The sequence below is a fragment of the Oculina patagonica genome, chromosome 3 (assembly GCF_052425735.1).
Source record: "Oculina patagonica isolate OP01 chromosome 3, crgOcupat, whole genome shotgun sequence".
Taxonomy (NCBI): domain Eukaryota; kingdom Metazoa; phylum Cnidaria; class Anthozoa; order Scleractinia; family Oculinidae; genus Oculina; species Oculina patagonica.
The window spans coordinates 15,485,041-15,502,421 of record NC_135760.1 but is presented as its reverse complement, the minus strand read 5'-3'; the positions used below and the strand labels follow the sequence as shown (position 1 = coordinate 15,502,421).

Below are 17,381 nucleotides of genomic sequence, written 5' to 3'. Positions count from 1 at the left end.
ATACTAACCTACTAATTTGACCATTTTAGGGCAAGTCAGCATAATCCATCAATTCTGGCTTGAAGCACATGTGGAGCACAACTGACCCAGTTTATTGTAGCTCTAATCTTTTTCTATCATTTTCTTTTTGCGTGCCGTTATCCTGAGCATTTCGCCGGTGGTCATATTAACGGGGAAAACAGTGTAATGAAAAACAAAGGCTGGCGAACGCTGGTGGTTATTGAGTTGCATGTGTTTTGTTCGGCCAAAGACTAAAGGCGGTCGTATTGACGACAAATGCACGAGTCGTAAGGCGGGATTTCACTGTCCTACAATTAAGATTAAAAAAGATTGAAAAAACGAAGACTGGGGAGCGACACTGAATGCTGGTGTCGGGCTGTTGAATTGTGTTTTGTTCAGTACAAAGAAAGCGGCAGCTATAAAGAGGTCCTGGTCGTATTAACGCACGAGTCGTAAAGCGGGGTTTCATTGTACCTGTAAATCGGGCATGTTTGCATAAAACTGAGTCTAAAGGGCTTAAAACGAAATATGAAAACAGCTTACTTTTTACACCATTCCTTTATTAAAATGTTTGAGTTTAAATAGGTGGCCGTTTATAGAAAGGTGAGACATTCTACGGTCAGCCTTCGCCACGTTTTGGTCAATGTTTGGTTCGATTTGTTTTTCCTATGTCATCAGTGGATGCAGGATTACGCTTCGTTTTGTTTAAATATTTAGTTCTGCTATTATAACTGTATCACTGTAAGATCATATATTCCGAATGACGCTTCGTCTTGTTTAAATATTTAGGTTTGCTATCATAATTGTATCACTGTAAGATCATATATTTGGAAGAGTATTTGTTTACAGTAGTTAGATAAGAATACCCTAAACCCCCAAGGGTTGCGCCACTGCCTTGGTCGGGGCCACACGTTCCCCGTTTTCTCCACTTGCTGGTTTTTAGGGGTTTTCGTGTCCGGCGTGTCCGGCTTTGGTGTACTAAGTATTTGTCTTTTATTCATAGCTTGTATTATATGTTGAGATGGAATAAACGGGACGATGGCTTGGCTAGCCAACGCACCCAATTTAATCAATGTCTTGTGTGTCCGGATGTGTAGTGGTGGCAAAATTCGTATCTTCCAAAAACCGACATCCACATAAAATGCTTAAAACTTGAAATACTTGAAATTGGAAGAAATTATTACTATGCATTTTACGGCATTTTATAATGTAAATGTTTTTATAAGTGTATTTATTAATTATTTCCCGTCAACAGAAAACTTTTTGGCAACTCATGGACCCCGTGTTACATTCAAGTGTGCAAGGGGCTGGTTCGCGCGTGGGACGCAAACACAAGCTTGAGAGAGTTGAAACTTTTCCAATCCTTTTTGGTTTATATTTTCGTACTTATTTTTGCGCTTACGTCTACTCGTAATTTGCTGAACGTTTTTTTTGAGTACCATGTTGTCTCCAATGACAGTTTGCCGAGCAAGAAAGAAAGATATTTAATTGGGGGCTATCTGTTACTCCCAATAAAGGAGCATAGCTGATGAAGACAGAGGAAAAATTGGATGTACTGTAAACACTATTGCAACATAGCCGTAAAACATTCAGTACAGACTTACCAAAACAAGATGAGCTGAAAAATAGATGGCCTGCTTTCTCGTCTTCGCTGCGATCAGTCCGATAGTTGGTCAGTTTGAAATAAGAACGTGATAAAATTGAATTATATTAGTTTTTCACCTGTGTAGGCCACCTGAAAGTTGTGCGCGAACCGGGAGAATATTACATCCTTGCAAAGGGCGATCGGGATTTATATAGCCGTGTTGTTGATTTGGTAGCCTGAATGCGGAAGTTTTGTGTTCCACACGGTACCGGTATTGTTTCCATTTTTTCTGGTACTATTTTTGTTTGGTTCCGTGTGAAAATCGTTAACAATAATAATCAGATGGTTTATTTGCATTCCAAAAACAATATTTGCTATTCTATGCAAAATCAGGTCTAAAATATTAAGACTAAGATATAAAATGAGGCTATGATTAAAAAGCTATGATATAATATACAAGATTTTTATGGCATGAAATGGACATACATAAGGTATACGGGACCCGACCGCGATCAAACGACAGAAATATGCAAAAAATAAGAAAAGTACTGCAAAGATAAGGTTTTAATTTTCACAGTTCAAAGTTCGATACATTACCAGTATCCTAAGGGTTTACTAAGTTTTTTGGAGCTTTACTAAAAAAATTCTACGTGTTTGAAAATAGCGATATGCCGGGACTTGTCGGCGCCATTTGTCAAAGCACTTTGGTTCGGATGCGAAACATTTAAAAAGTAAAAACACTCGTTTACCTGAGGAAATGGGATTATGCTTACACTCAACACCAACGCATTAATTAATATCCAGAAATAACCAAGGATGATTTTGACTGACGAAGATTATGACGGATTACAAATGACAAACTTGAAAAACTTTGCCAATTTTTTCAAGATTTATTGTCCGTGAAGTTATAGAAGTTTCTGTATTCCGCTTAGCAGGGGAGCCGGCAGAGATACCATTTAGTATTTCCGATGCCTTATCCGGTCACCTGGAGTCACTGTTGCGGCGCTTGAAAAATAGTAACATCACAAAATGGTGCGTTTATAAATAGCAAGTAAAAAAACACCCGTTATCCACCGGCATTACAAGTTTGCTTCACCACTGTATAGCTTACAAATCTTAGTTTTCTCTTTTATGCGGCGAGTATGATACCCGACTAACAAAGCAAAGAAAATCTTCCCTAAGAAACGCGACCCCGAAGCTCTCGATCGAACTAGCCGCGGATTACATAAAACTGTTCAAAGCTTAAAAAAAAAAAAATAATAATAAGAAATAAGAAAAAAGAAAAAAAAAACAAACCCGAGTGGGCTGGATCGGAGCGCCTGAAACTGGTTAAACTCCCGACGCGCTATTTCAAAATTTTTCCTTGTCTTCATTCAGTCTTACACAGTTTTATTTCTGGCAAGAAGTGTGGAGTAATTCCACTTTTTTGTACTTCATATATTCGTTTAAGGTTATGATAAACGAGGACACTTGGGGAAAATTTTGCGCCCGGGGGGGGGTACTCCCTATAATAGCCTATACGGGGAGGCTCCGCCCGAAAGGGGTACCTTTTTCAGGCTTCAGGTATATAAAAGGGTAGGGATTTCACGAGTTTTAAGTATATGAAAGGGTATGGAAATCTGTCATTTAGCTATTTAAAAGGGCCTTTTATTAAAATATTTCGAACAGACGCAATTTATGGCTGTATTATTTTTATTTATTAAGCGCTACATAAAAATGACAAGAAAACGTCCTATTTCAAGTCCACGCCATGTCTCTTAGGTCAGTATATGAAAGGGGTACCTATTTTCAGTTAAAGGTATACGAAAGGGGAGCAATTTCTGTCAAAAATGGTATATAAAAGGGTAAGGGGTTAAAACTTGGGGCGGAGCCTCCCCGTATAAAACTTTTTTGAGTACCCCCCCCCCCCCCCCGTTGTTGCTCATGTTGTTTCTTGGGTGATCAAACGAGCGGGTCTCGAAACAAATCATTTGTGTCCATGCCGTGCTAACTGAAAACATTTGTTGCAGACAACTATTTTTCTTTGAAACATTTTGCGGACACAAAATGTTTCTGACAAAAATCAGAAACATTTTTGTGTCCGCAACAATTGTTGCACACGCGGCGGGCAAACAGAGAAACGTTTGTGTCCGCGTCCGCAACATTGTGTTCTCGTTTGCCACCACGGGGCTTTGTCACGGATTTTACCAAATTTCTGAACAGCCAAAATTTGTATTTGTGTCGTAAGAAACTGAAAAATAATGGTCCATTTTCATTAGAAATTGCTATATTAGAGCATTGAAACTGTAAACAAGCGTCTTTGGCTGCGGATGGCTTGGATGGAAATGGATTGCGATTTCAAAAATTAAGGCTTAATTTTTCAAATGGTTTCGGCTCGTCTTCAAAAAATCATATTTTTTAAGCGTGGTTTGATTCCTCATAGCAAATTATGGTTATGTCTTCCTTTAGATATTCAAAGATAATCATGATTTCCATGGGTTAAGTTGGCTACAACTAATTTCAGAGCAATTTAGACCAAAAATCTGCTAAATCTTCGTGACATAGCCCCTTTAAGGATAGGGGTGGGCGCTTAGAATACTGCGTTATATGAACAACGGAGAAGACAAAGATGGTGGAAAGGAGAGTGATTTTTAGGTTGCTTTGCACTGCCTCAATCACAGCGAAACTAACTACGAAATAACCTGCGATCAGGCGTTTTTTCCCTTGCAAAGATGAGAGAGGGCCCCCCCCCCGAGTGGTAAGTAGGGAGGGAGGGCATGATCTCAGGTTAACTACGAAAAGACGTATAACGTAAGGTAGGGAATGTTGGATTTTATGCAGAGTAAAAAGTATCCTTCACAGGAATTCAATATATTATTTCATTTTAAAATTAAAACCGACGAGTAACAATACGTACTGTATCACATGTTCCCACAACAAAAGTGACCTTATCACAATATTTTACCTCGACAGTATTTCTTCACCCTCTTCAATCAGGTTACGTTAAGTCCACAGTAAAACCATGTCATTGCATATAGCCATGCACAGGTAATTAAATAAATCCCTCGTGTGTTAACGGGCGATGAAATGTTTGTTCCTCGTTTTAATCTCCCGTGCTTTTATAAAAAGCGTGAACGACCCGAATTTTTTTAATTTTACACGTGGATGTCTTATGAAAACTTTATGCGATTGGTATGCGATCCTTGATCACGTGACTCATACACGTCATTTACATGTAACATTAATTCTTGATTTTTCTTTGAACCTTTTTTTCCCCACTCGGTTCTACATTTGGAATGTTGTGCTGTGTTGGAATAGTTTTCCCGCACTCTATCTTGTCCCAGTTGAAGTATGTGGTAGAATCCGGAAATAGAAGAGTCATAAAAAGTTTGCATGAATAATATTCCCCGACTCGATTACTGTAATTTCATTTTGAATGCAGTACTGTGTTTAAAAATGATCTCCAGCCAATCTACCCTTGTTTCAGTTCGAGAATGTTATAATAAAGATCCAATGAGTTTGGGTTAGCCAGCGCTCCTCTGTTTTTAATATGCTCTCCTCCCAGTATCCGTTTGACGGCGACTTCAACTTTCTTTCCACTTGCTGTGTAAGGGATTTCTTTTGTTTCAAGGATGATCTCTGGTACGTGCCGCGCAGATAGCCGCTGTCGGATTGTAGTTCTTATCCGGGACAGTAGCTCCTCGTTAAAACTAAAAATACAAAAATGATAATAAAACAAACAAGAAAGTATTAGGAATTATTAACAGATAACGGTTATTTGTGGAATGACCCAAATTAGCAAAAAATGTTTTCGTTAAAAGCGATAACTTGTTATTGCTCATAGAATACGTTTGTCAGTTACATTATGAATTGCACTTTTATATTTTTCTGAAAGTAGTTTTAGAAGTCAATCTTTTCTTTATATTTATAATTTTTTTCTTGAAGATACTAGCTTATGTTTGCTATTTTAAAATTGGAGCATAAATAAAGTTTTATGTTATGTTATGTTATTATTCCACTTGTGCCATTTTACCATATTAGAGCAAAAGAACGCGCAAAATATGCCACGTTATTACACAGTAGAACAGGGCAAAAATACAGGCGGACAAACTTACGGAATACTGGCCCAAACAAAGTGGAAAAATTAGTGGAATAATAAATCTTCATAATTTAAAAAAAATAAGAGCGGACATTTTGCTCATTGCTCGTATTTTTCCGGGGGCTCGGAAAAATACTTCGCAACTCGCAAAATATCCGCGCGTATTATATGTTAAACCGTTGAATAAGGTGTATTTATTATTAAAAACTCATGTAAAGGCTACCGGTCACCTTTGTGCGAGACAAAATTACCACCAACACAATTGCGTCTGGTAGTTTGTATTGCTACACAGTTTAACTGTCCTTTGGAGGTGACTTGGATATCCAAATTGTGCTAGCCTGCAGAACAGGCGGATTGTTTTTCGGGGGAATTTTGCGAATCACGCGAAGCGCGAGGGAAAATTCAGTCGTGCTCGTGGCGTCGCGCTTCGCAAAATCCCCCCGACAATAATCCGCCTGTTCTGCAGGCTAAATTGTGCCCGAAATGTGTCAACATTTCAATCACGGTTATTTTTGGAAGATGAAATATGCGCTTTCTTGGTAGATACTTGAAAAAAATGTTCATCTTAGTGAGATGACTTGTATCTTGTGAAACTACATTGGGAGTCTGCATAAAGACTGCCTCATTTCACGACGTCGTTATTTCGGCTACTTACTTTTGCCTTGAAAAAACTAAAAAATGCCCTTTAATGCAATCACCGCCTCTATACGCCGAAAACGAACGTTAATTTGCAAGAACCGATGTGGCGAAAAAAAAGTACCGGATCCTCTCACTACTGTAAGATCCTAAAGAGGGAGACCGTGCCTTCCGAAAATTATGGAATTCAAATCTACTCTCCACTGCTAACCACCTTCATTAGTATTTTTATTTCGATGTGTAAATGCCTAAAACCTAGCTTCCAATTTTCTTACCTAAATCCGTTGCTCATTTTCAGGAACAGTACAACGCGTTCTCCGTCCTTGGTCTGCTGACCAACACACAAACTATCTTCCACTTCGTCAAATTTCTCAACTAAAATAGTTCAGTGAGAAAGCAGTTAGAATTACATATATCACTACAAAGTTAAAGATGAATTCCAGTCCGTACTGCGCAAAAGGTTCTCGGCTGCAATGTTTATGTGAGCCCGCCTCGAGCCCGCCACGAAGTAATGTTTACAAGCAAAACTAAAAATTCCGCGACAAACTTACCTTTTTCTTCATTATTACGAACGCCAGATATCCTTGCAGAACAAAAAAATAATGAGTAGAAGAACCTTGACGCTATTTCGAACCAACGTTTCAGCTCATCGGAAATTCTTGAACACAAACGAACTGTAATGGCGGACTAAAAAACTTCATGTATGCTGTCCACCGAAGTGTAAGGTTTCAACGAATTCAAAATCAAGTTTGTATGGGAGCGTAAAACGGATTTCAAACAAACCGGCCGTAAGTGCTGCGCAGTACGTAAGAGAGCTTCGACTGGAAATCAGCTAAAGTTAAGAGACTGAGCTTCGGGGAAAATTAGGAAGTTAATTTCAAAGAATATTTTGAAGTCCAGGGCAATTTCTGCGAAAATATGTGTTAACTTCGTTGGACAGTGTTACCTTGATTGGGGGAGAGGAGAGGAGAAGGGGGGAACTTAGGGATGGACCATTATTTTTTTGGAGGGGGGGGGGATGAAAATTATTCAAAAAAATTGTTTGCAGGGTCTGGAAAGACAAAATAAATTGCTTGCAAAAACGATATGTATAACAAAAAATAGTAAGAATTTCGAAAAAAAATGTTTGCAGAGGTGCATAAACTAAAAAAAAAAGTTTGCAGAGGAAAATTTTTCATCCCCCCCCCCCTCCAAGAAAATAATGGTCCGTCCCTTAGCTTTTTCAACTTTACTTCAATGCGAACTGAGGACAATCGGAGCATCGGGTGTACTACGTATGCGATTCATTTAAAAATAATTGTTCCCAATTATCATTATCATTTTACCTATATTATAAATTTCCGCACTCCCAAATCTGACACCGGCTGGGTTGAGTGTTCCATCACTGTTTTAAAAATAACAAAAGACATAAAGTCATCGACAGTTATTGGATTTAATAACTCGGAAGCACTCAAAGAACACTGGAAGATAAAATGAATTGATGAGACATAAACGTGGCCGGGTTCTGTTTGGTTCCCTTCGTCACTGGGCAAAAGGTAAAGTCTGAAGTAACTAAGAGTATTGCTACCCCCCCCCCCCCCGATGGGGTGTTGTCCCAAGATTTATCAAAATGATAAGCATGCTTAAAGTTGAACATGACGAAGAGGAGTTGCTCAGTGAGGACTCAACTGAACATCTGCGAGAAAACCAAATACAAACGAGAAATATTGTCTGGTACCAAATGGGTGATTATTAAGTACTCAAAGCTAAAATAAAGGGGGTAAGAGTAGGGTTCAATCGTCTCCATTTCATAACTCCAGGCTCCTTCAACTCCGAATTACAAAACTACATCAACGTTACCTTCTTCCCAGCATAAGAATTCCTCCAGTGGATGAGTTGATTGAGCAGAAGTCCCCGTGCGTCCATACACCTGTGACAAATAATGACAAAATGAGACCGCGGAAGACTCAGACATTTTTTTTGCTCCTGTGCAGTGACGACACTAATGACTGATCACAGATTCAATCTCGGCTCAGTCCAACAAATAATTCAAACAGTGTTAAATCGAACCCGATGCTACTTGTAAGAAAAGCAAGCGCCGCTCTAGACTCTCTTATTTCCCACAACTGAAATGGAAATTCCAGAAAGAACGAGGCTCTTCGCTTTTTTCCACTTTCTCGTAAAATTTGCTTTGAGCAGACTATCAGTCCAATCAGTTAAGGGCAAAACCTACTCATTTGTTCTTTTGCTCACACGACTTTACCGCACATGCGACCAGTGACATGAGTTTCTTACACTTCTCGTCGGTTTACTGCACTGTAGCTGAAGTGATTGACTCTAGTTATTTTAGTTTACTGATCAAAGCCGTGAGAAACCTTGTTCTACTCCAGCTATAGCAGAGAATAATGTTTCACATCTCACCTGCAAACTTGTTGAAGTAAGCTTTCTTGTATTTGAGTCCTTGTGGATCATTCCAAAAGTAGATTGGCATACAAGGGAACGGCTTGGTACATACCAGCTCACCGCTCTGATCATATACTGGTTCACCTGAAACATCATGGACACCAGAAATGTAAAGTATACTCCAGTTATCCAATATCTCGAAGTATCCTAATAACGCAGTCCGCAGCTCAGACGAATGCCTCCAGGTTGTACTTTCCTTTTTATTATCAAGATTGCTCCAAAGCTGTTGTTAAAGTTAAAACTGAATTCCAAATTGGTGCTTATCCCAGCACCCGGGGGGCACTCCCTCATTAGCACAGGGAAGGGGCGTGTTTAGCAATACACTTACTCGGCGTAATAAGCCCTTATGTCTCACAAACTACTCATTTTAATTAAACAGCAAACGCGGTCGCTTGCAGGCCAAATCCAAATAAGCCCTCACCCTGTTATTTTTTTTTTCTTTCAGACCAACTGAATGTGGAAAACCGCTTCATTTATTAACGGGAAATAATAATGTTATCGCTCATTAGATACCTCACAGGCTGGTCGCGTGACGCTAGCCGCATATCACCGTTTATAACCGCAAACTTTTCGGCTTCCTATGCTGTCACAACTAAGTGCTGCCATTCTGTGTGGTCGCATAAGCTCGCCCATTTCCGTTGGTGGGCGGAAATTCTTGCTAATGGCCACTTGACGGGTCACACGTATTAATTTTGGAGATTATCCAAGGGCGGTTTTGATTCGAGCTTTAATTGATCATGTGACCGCCAATATATTAAATAGAAAGGAAACGTTTCAAGACAATTCGCCTCCGACTGTGTCAATATCTAATGTACAGAATAGTAATCCCTTCCGAAAACGCTTTGAGGAATTTGTCACGTACCAAGGTTAAACGTTGTTAGAGCAGTTTTCAATATAGTGTCGTAAAACCAAAACCAAAGTAATTACTCTGGCCAATCACAAAGAATACAGACAATCAAGTAAACCAATCAAAACTTGAAACAAATACATGTTGCCGACACGAAGCGCGGGAAAACGTGCGCAAGTCACGATTGGTTTTGGTTTTACTTCTGATTGACCGAGAAAGTGGCGCGTGAGTTTTAAACCAATCACTGAGCATAGTAATGCAAAACCAATGCAAACGCGAATTACTTTCGACACTCAAGTGAAAACCGCTCTAGGATCATCATCCTCAGATAAGGGATATATTTGCGGAAAAAGAAGATGACAAAACGGGCGGGAGATAAGCGGAATTATTTGTAAATCTCTCTTGGGAGATGCGGTGGCCTAATGGTTAGCGTGTTGGGATCCAGATCGAACGCACCGGGTTTGAGCCCTGGCCGGGGTTATTGTGTTGTGTTCTTGTGCAGGACACTTGACTCTTACAGTGCCTCTCACCACCCAGGGCCGGGTTGTTGAAAGCTCGACCGCGGTCAAACGTCAGCGCAAATATGCAAAAAAAAAAGGTTTTAATTTTCACAGTTCAAAGCTCAATACATTACCGGTATTCTGAGGGTTTACTAAGTTTTTTGGAGCTTTACTAAAAAAGTTCTACGTGTTTGAAAATAGCGATATGCGGACTTGTCGGCGCCATTTTGTCAAAGCACTTTGGTTCGAATGCGGAACATTTAAAAAGTAAAAACACTCGTTTAACTGAGGAAATGGGAATATGTTTACACTCAGGTGGTATTTTATCTATCCTTGCTCATACTAACACTTCATAATGAACGAAACTCCCCGAAATAGAAAGAGAAGCTGCCTGACACGTTTGACCGCGGTGAAATTGAAAGCACGATTAAGCTTATCTTGGAATAGCCCGTATTTTGATCTCAATTTTTTTTAGTGAGACTTTCTGTTTATATTTTCTGTCCTCCAGTTTTGGTGCCGACTAATCTCAAACTGCAGAAAGCATAGGTAATAAAGACACTTTTATAAAAGAGAACTTGAATCCTCGATCAACTTTTAATTATGGGTTAGTCCGGGGGGGGGGGGGCACTCCCATACATGAGCTATATATGTGGGACGATTAAATGCAGAGAGCCACACAACGTTAGGAAGACTATGGCAATAAACAATATGTAGGAGAAACAAAACGAACTCTTCGGGAACGTTTCACTGAACACAGGCAGGCCAGCAATAATCCAAGGCACAAGAAAGCAGCCACTGCAGTCCCTACTCATTTCAACATGCCAGGGCACTGCACATCAGACATGTCTCTAGTTCCTCTTGAATTGCTACCCACTAAAAGTACTTCTCGTCGCAAAGCAAGAGAAGCATATCTCATAGACCGAGGCAAAACTCTTGAACCTAATGGCCTCAATAGACGCTCTGAACAGTGATATGTTATATCTTTAGATCGTTATATGAAAGTTAGCTTTAGTTTATTATTATTTTTTATTTTTATTTTTATTTTTTATAATTTTTTCATCTTTTATATATTATTAGTGCGTGTATTTTCTTTATACGTATATATTACACCCTCGACGCTGTATTTTATGCTTTTTCCTTATATGGCTATCGTGTTACGTATTATCCACTTATATACTTTTATTTAAATTTTAGGAGCCGTTAAGTTTTATCTCACTCCAGCTCTGGCCCTGTAGAAGACTAGTTGACTAGTCGAAATATCGGCCAAATAAATTGTCCAACACAAGTGTCGTCGTACTAGCCGTGCATTTAAAATTACTATGAGCTATATAGGTATGTGCCGCTGTGAAAGGTATGGTTTTCAAGCAGTTTAGTCTGGGATAGGGTATATAAATCAGGGAGTTTTGGTCTAGAAAAGGGTCGCATTTGCCGGGAAACCGATCGAAGGTATGACGAATATAGTCCAGAAACTCGGAAGAGAAAGATGCTTTCCTAAACGTAAATAAAATCATCGCGGCATCGTTGTTCACAGATGGTTTGCCATTAAAACACTGATAATGATACAGTTCTAACAAAATGCAAGTCTGGGATAGGGTAGAGATTTTCAGTGTCTAGTCTAGTGTATGGTTGCAAAAATCAGCTGAACATGGTCTGGTATAGGGTAAGGGCTTCAAATTCCCAGCGGCACACTCCCACCCAAAAATATACCGGGTGCCCCCCGGGGGGTTAGTGTTATAAATCGGCTTTCGAACAAACCGGCCCAGGTGTATAAATGGGTACCCAAGAATGCTGGGGGTAACCCTGCGATGGACTAGCATCCCATCCAGGGAGGAGTAGAAATACTCCTAGACGCTCCGTGCTACGGAAAACGGGATGTAAGCTCCGGCGGTATGTGCCACTTGGCTCGACGCAGACTTTACCTTTATTTTGCAAATTTCTCACCCTTACGCCGGGGATTAGAAGATGCGATATCTTAAAAAAAAATCAAACACCAGCATTATACCTTGGTCATTCCAGCTCTCCACAGCCATTCCAAGGTTTCTTGTTTGAATTTCCCCGCGGTAAACTGGTACAGTTGGATTCTGACCGGCAAAACATGATATGATGTCTGTGCCTCCTGAGGATTAAAAAAAAGTTATAATACATGTACGTCCACGAGATAATCACGGTATAATTCGCCAAGGCAAGGCACAACTCTTATCCCACGTCCTTTTACGCAGACGTTCTTTTAGCTAATTTAGCTCGTCAAAATTGCGTGACGAGCGAAAAGAACGTTTGCGTAGGTATTTGCATTCGCCACAGGTGCATGGCGCCCCCCCGGGGGGGGGGGGGTACTCCCATATGTGGCTTATATAGGTATGTGCCGCCCGATAGGGTATGGTTTTTGAGGTTCTCGGTCCTTAAATAGGGTATCATTTTTGCTCCTTTTCGGTGTGTTCTCGGTGTGATCCTTAGATAGGATACCTAAATTATATTAGCTAAAATAAACGCCAAGCTAAACGGAAAAAAAGGTATCTTAAAACTGAATTTTCTGTTCAGGTATTAGTAAAGCGATTTTATAAAGATTTGTGTCTTGCCGTGCACGGTGAGCCGTTATTTGGTTCGTCACGGAACGCTTATCTCCCCTTGAAAAGGGTGTCATTTTTCGGCTTTGGGCCTTAAAAAGGGTATCAATTTTCGCTTTCTTTATCCTTAAATAGGGTCAGGGTTTAAGAACCTTGGCGGCGCACCCCTATCCGAAATTTATGGGAGTACCCCCCCCCCCCCCCCGGCATGGCGCGCAGTAGTGAGAGCGCTCGCCTCCCAACAACGGACCCGGGTTCGAATGCTGAACCTGGTGTCATATGTGGGTTGAGTTTGTTGGTGGTTCTCGTCTTTGCCCCGAGGGTTTTTCTCTGCGTTTTGGGGATTTCTAGCCTGCGTTGCAGACGAACTAAACATGAACTAAACCCCGGTTGCAACGCAGGCTAGGGATTTCCTCCCTCCACAAAAACCAACACTTCAAAATTCCAATTCCAACCAGCAAGAGCTGATGTTGCTTCCTCTCCAAACATAGTAATTAATTTTATTATTTAGTTATGGTAATAGTAAAAACCGCGCTGCATAAAAATCGTGTGATATTTAGTAAATAAACCCCTTCAGGCGGCTGGTATATTGGAGGATAATGCCCGAGGCTGAAAGATTGTCGAAAAATGAACAGTTGGCCGAGAAGCGAAGCTTCGAGGGCAACTGTGAAATTTTGAGGACAATCTTTCAGCCAAGTGCATTATCCTACAATACACCAGCAAGCCAGAAAAGGGTTTATTTATTTTATAGCCCTCCGACTTATTTCTACAACGCGTTTCAGCGCCAGTAAATTTATAGGAAAAAACCTACATAATAAAACCGGCGTAACTGTGGTTAAAACAAATGTAAGTTGATTGGTTTACGTGATTTTTTTAGGCAGGCACAAAACAAACGAATGAAGTCACCTTATTTAATTCTAACTTTTAATGAAATCAGAGAGTTAAAACTCTCTGATTTCATTAAAAGTTAGAATTAAATAAGGTGACTTCATTCGTTTGTTTTGTGCCTGCCTACAAAATCGGGCGATGGATATCAAATCGGACGGGGTATATTCGCTGATACCCGTCGTCCGATTTTGTACCACGTGATGCATTTTGTCCAATTAGCGCGCGCAAAAATTAATGGGTGGGTTATAACGCCGGATATACAACAGCTTTTTAGCCTTCTGATTCGCTATTTCCATGGTATGGGATACATTCTTCTTTTTGTTATAAAACACTGACACAAACATGTGACGTTGAAATGGAAACAGCGAACAAAAACAATAATAGAAACTTGCCTGAAATGGATCCAAGCAATACATCTTCCTTAATACTGCTGTAAACGTAGTCAAAACTGGCCGGTTTCAGGGGGGAACCCGTCGATAAAATCGTGTGCAGTGTTGATAGGCTGTGCGTCTTAACTGAAATTGAAAAAATAAAATAAAATATCAGTCACATTCATATCAGCATAGTTTTTAAGTTGGAAAGGCTCAGTTCATCTTGTAAAATTGCAAGTAATGTCTACGAAGTAGATTGAACAGTTATTTCCTTAATGCGTGATCATTTATGAACACTAACGTTACTTTTGAAAATATTGTAATTGTAGTCAGGGGAAGACATAGTTTGTTGAAGGTTTGTCACTGACTGTGTTTTTGATGTTACTTTTTCCAAGACGTTTCGGCTATTGCTTAAGCCTTCATCAGTTAAAGAATCAAAGCTTTCACACGCGATTTAAAATAGCAGCACGTTAGCGCGCGCTTTAAAACATAACGTGTAAAAGTTTGAAACAAAAGAAACGTGGCGCGAAACTCATGCGCGTGACAAGGACTTGTAAACCTCTGGGATGACAGCATGGTCGTTCCCAGAGTGCGGATCCTTAATGGACAACCAGGCTTCCAAAAAGAACGTCACTCACCTGGCTGTACTTTCCTGTCTTCTAGAGCTGACAACCATTTGGCACCAGTTCCAAGAATGGTTATTCTACGGTAAAAAATAATTCACGTTTAACTCGTTAGAAAAAAAAAATGTTATTTATTTACCCACGTGACACAGAAGAGCTCGGGAGCTCGTAAAGACGTGTACGTGCATCCAAGATCGAATTGGAATTTGAAGTGTTGGTTTTTGTGGAGGGAGGAAAACCGGAGAAAAACCCTCGGAGCAGGAACGAGAAGACCTGGAAGACGCAGTGGCCTAGTGGAGTCTGGATCAAGCATTCTAGTCTGGGATCATTGTGCTGTGTTCTTGGATGAGACTCTTCACTCTCACAGTGCCTCCCTCCACCAAAGGCATAAATGGGTAAAGATGGTATCCCATCCAGAGGGGAGAAGAACTTCTCCTATTTGTTTCATGCTACCGAAACTTGGGACCATTTCGTGTGTTTTTTTCTTACCTAACTGGCTGAATCAGCTGAATGTTTGACCAACAGTGCATTTGGGACATTTTAATACCAAGGTAGACTTGAAATTACTGTATATTCTTAATAGAATTAAAGCCCAAAATGATGTCCCAGTAGGCTGTTGATAATGATGACAATGATGGGGGAACTCCCATATGAAACAAACTGGGATGATCGTCAGAAATTTTGAATTAAAGTGCTACTGTGATCAAATTTTCACCTCTTGATATTTTAGTCGTTTTATGGAATTTTTAACGAAAGATTCAAAATGGTGTTTTCCGTTTTCAAATATCTATTTTAGTTCCGGAGATATTCAAGCTTAAAAAAATCGCAAAATATGCAAATTAGGGGACTGATGACGTCATCTACTCAACCCAATTTTATGTTAAGTACAAAAAATTGAATTATCTCAGTCATTTTTTTGCAGAGACCAATGAAACTTGACAGACTAATAGTTCTACAGAAAACACACTTTCAGTTGGAATAAAATTACGTTACCATGACAACCCACTCTTTTCCAGTCCCCTGCAATTTATTTTTAATATTTAATTTTTTTTAGTTCGGAAAAATGTAACCCAGCCAAGACGACTGCCAAATTCATTCATATGCTTGCCAAATTACCCATGCAAAGCATCATTGGCAAATATCAAAACAGAATGCTAGAATCTGCCAGAAAAGCTTTTAGCATCCAGGGGATCTGGAACCTAGTATGTCACCATGGTAACCAAATTGTTAATTTCAAATTGTGAAACACAACTACCTGAAGATTACTGCAAAAAATCAGAGACTTGTGATAAAAATTGGCTGAGATATCACTTTCTTCATATTTGATGAAAATTTGGTTGAGTCTATGACGTCATCATTTTGCTAATTTGCATATTCTTAAAACTTGAATATCTCTGGAAAGAAAAGAGATATTTAAAAAAAAAAAAAAAGCATTTTTCTTCTCATAACGAGTACTTGTTAATATGTTAAAACGGCCACAAAAGGAAAAATACGAATTTCATCACAGTAGCTGTGAAGTTTAATGCTTTCGATACCAACTGAGGAAAAAATCTAACCCCTTACCCTTTTATATACCATTTTTGACAAAAATTGTACCCCTTTCGTATACCTTTAATTGAAAAAAGGTACCCCTTTCATATACCTAAGAGACATGGCGTGGACTTAAAATAGGACGTTTTCTTGTCATTTTTATGTAGCGCTTAATAAATTAAAATAATGCAGCCATAAATTGCGTCTGTTCGAAATATTTTAATTAAAGGCCCTTTTAAATAGCCAAATGACAGATTTCTATACCCTTTCATATACTTAAAACTCGTGAAATCCCTACCCTTTTATATACCTGAAGCCTGAAAAAGGTACCCCTTTCGGGCGGAGCCTCCCCGTATAGGCCATTATAGGGAGTACCCCCCCGGGAAGGAAGACCAATCTGGGCGTAGCTCAAGCTATTTTTTTATCCCTAAAAGAAACCAGAATACTAAAACTATAAATTGTATTTCTATATTTCACTGTGTACAACCCTTAACGAGACCTTGATAGCTAAAAACTATTGACACTTTGCCCAGAAAACCCTGAGAGAGACCAAATTCTGACATTTATACCCCTAAGCCCGGGGGGGGGGGTACTCCCTATAACGGCCTATACGGGGAGGCTCCGCCCGAAAGGGGTTCCTTTTTCAGGCTTCAGGTATATAAAAGGGTAGGGATTTCACGAGTTTAGGTATATGAAAGGGTATGGAAATCTGTCACTTAGGTATTTAAAAGGGCCTTTAATTAAATTATTTCGAACAGACGCAATTTGTGGCCGTGTTATTTTCATTTATTAAGCGCTACATGAAAAATGACAAGAAAACGTCCTGTTTTAAGTCCACGCCACGTCCTTTAGGTATATGAAAGGGGTACCTTTTTTCAGTTAAAGGTATACGAAAGGGGTACAATTTCTGTCAAAATGGTATATAAAAGGGTAAGGGGTTAGAACTCGGGGCGGAGCCTCCACGTATAAAACTTTTTTCAGTACCCCCCCCCCCCCCTCGGGCCCCTAAGTGAGACGACAGAGCAGCCCATCTCTTTCATATGTGAATCGCCCCCTACCCGGATCAGCCAAAGTAATGGATTATTAAAAAAAATACACAATTAACCTCACCCTATTTGATCAACTAAGTCCCATATCACATGTGGTGAAGGAACAAATGGTGAGCCATCATACAGCACAACAGAGGCTCCGACAGCGAGTGCTGACACTAACCAGTTCCACATCATCCAGCCTGTCTATTGAGAACAAAAGCAGAACATTAATAACTGAAAGTATGATCAGGATGTTTAACAATCTTTATACACTTCAGAAAGGTGG

General features: G+C 39.8%; 1 protein-coding gene and 1 long non-coding RNA gene across 2 annotated transcripts in view; one reads left to right on the top strand and one right to left on the bottom strand.

Moving 5' to 3' along the window:
- LOC144646923 (acetoacetyl-CoA synthetase-like) overlaps positions 1-17,381 on the bottom strand; it is a 66,315-nt gene that overhangs the window by 42,648 nt on the left and 6,286 nt on the right. Inside the window, exons 10-19 of the mRNA XM_078506634.1 lie at positions 17,175-17,299; positions 14,550-14,614; positions 13,933-14,055; positions 12,091-12,204; positions 8,700-8,825; positions 8,139-8,208; positions 7,625-7,683; positions 6,575-6,674; positions 4,369-5,274; positions 3,748-4,266 (exon numbers count right to left, since the gene is read on the bottom strand). Coding sequence (XP_078362760.1) covers positions 5,037-5,274; positions 6,575-6,674; positions 7,625-7,683; positions 8,139-8,208; positions 8,700-8,825; positions 12,091-12,204; positions 13,933-14,055; positions 14,550-14,614; positions 17,175-17,299 — 1,020 coding nt within the window. The 3' untranslated portion in view covers positions 3,748-4,266; positions 4,369-5,036. The remainder of the gene's footprint in view (positions 1-3,747; positions 4,267-4,368; positions 5,275-6,574; positions 6,675-7,624; positions 7,684-8,138; positions 8,209-8,699; positions 8,826-12,090; positions 12,205-13,932; positions 14,056-14,549; positions 14,615-17,174; positions 17,300-17,381) is intronic.
- Positions 9,452-10,681, top strand: LOC144645668 (uncharacterized). The gene is made up of 3 exons (XR_013569325.1): positions 9,452-9,607; positions 9,887-10,152; positions 10,521-10,681. It is a non-coding gene; the product is annotated as an uncharacterized LOC144645668 (long non-coding RNA).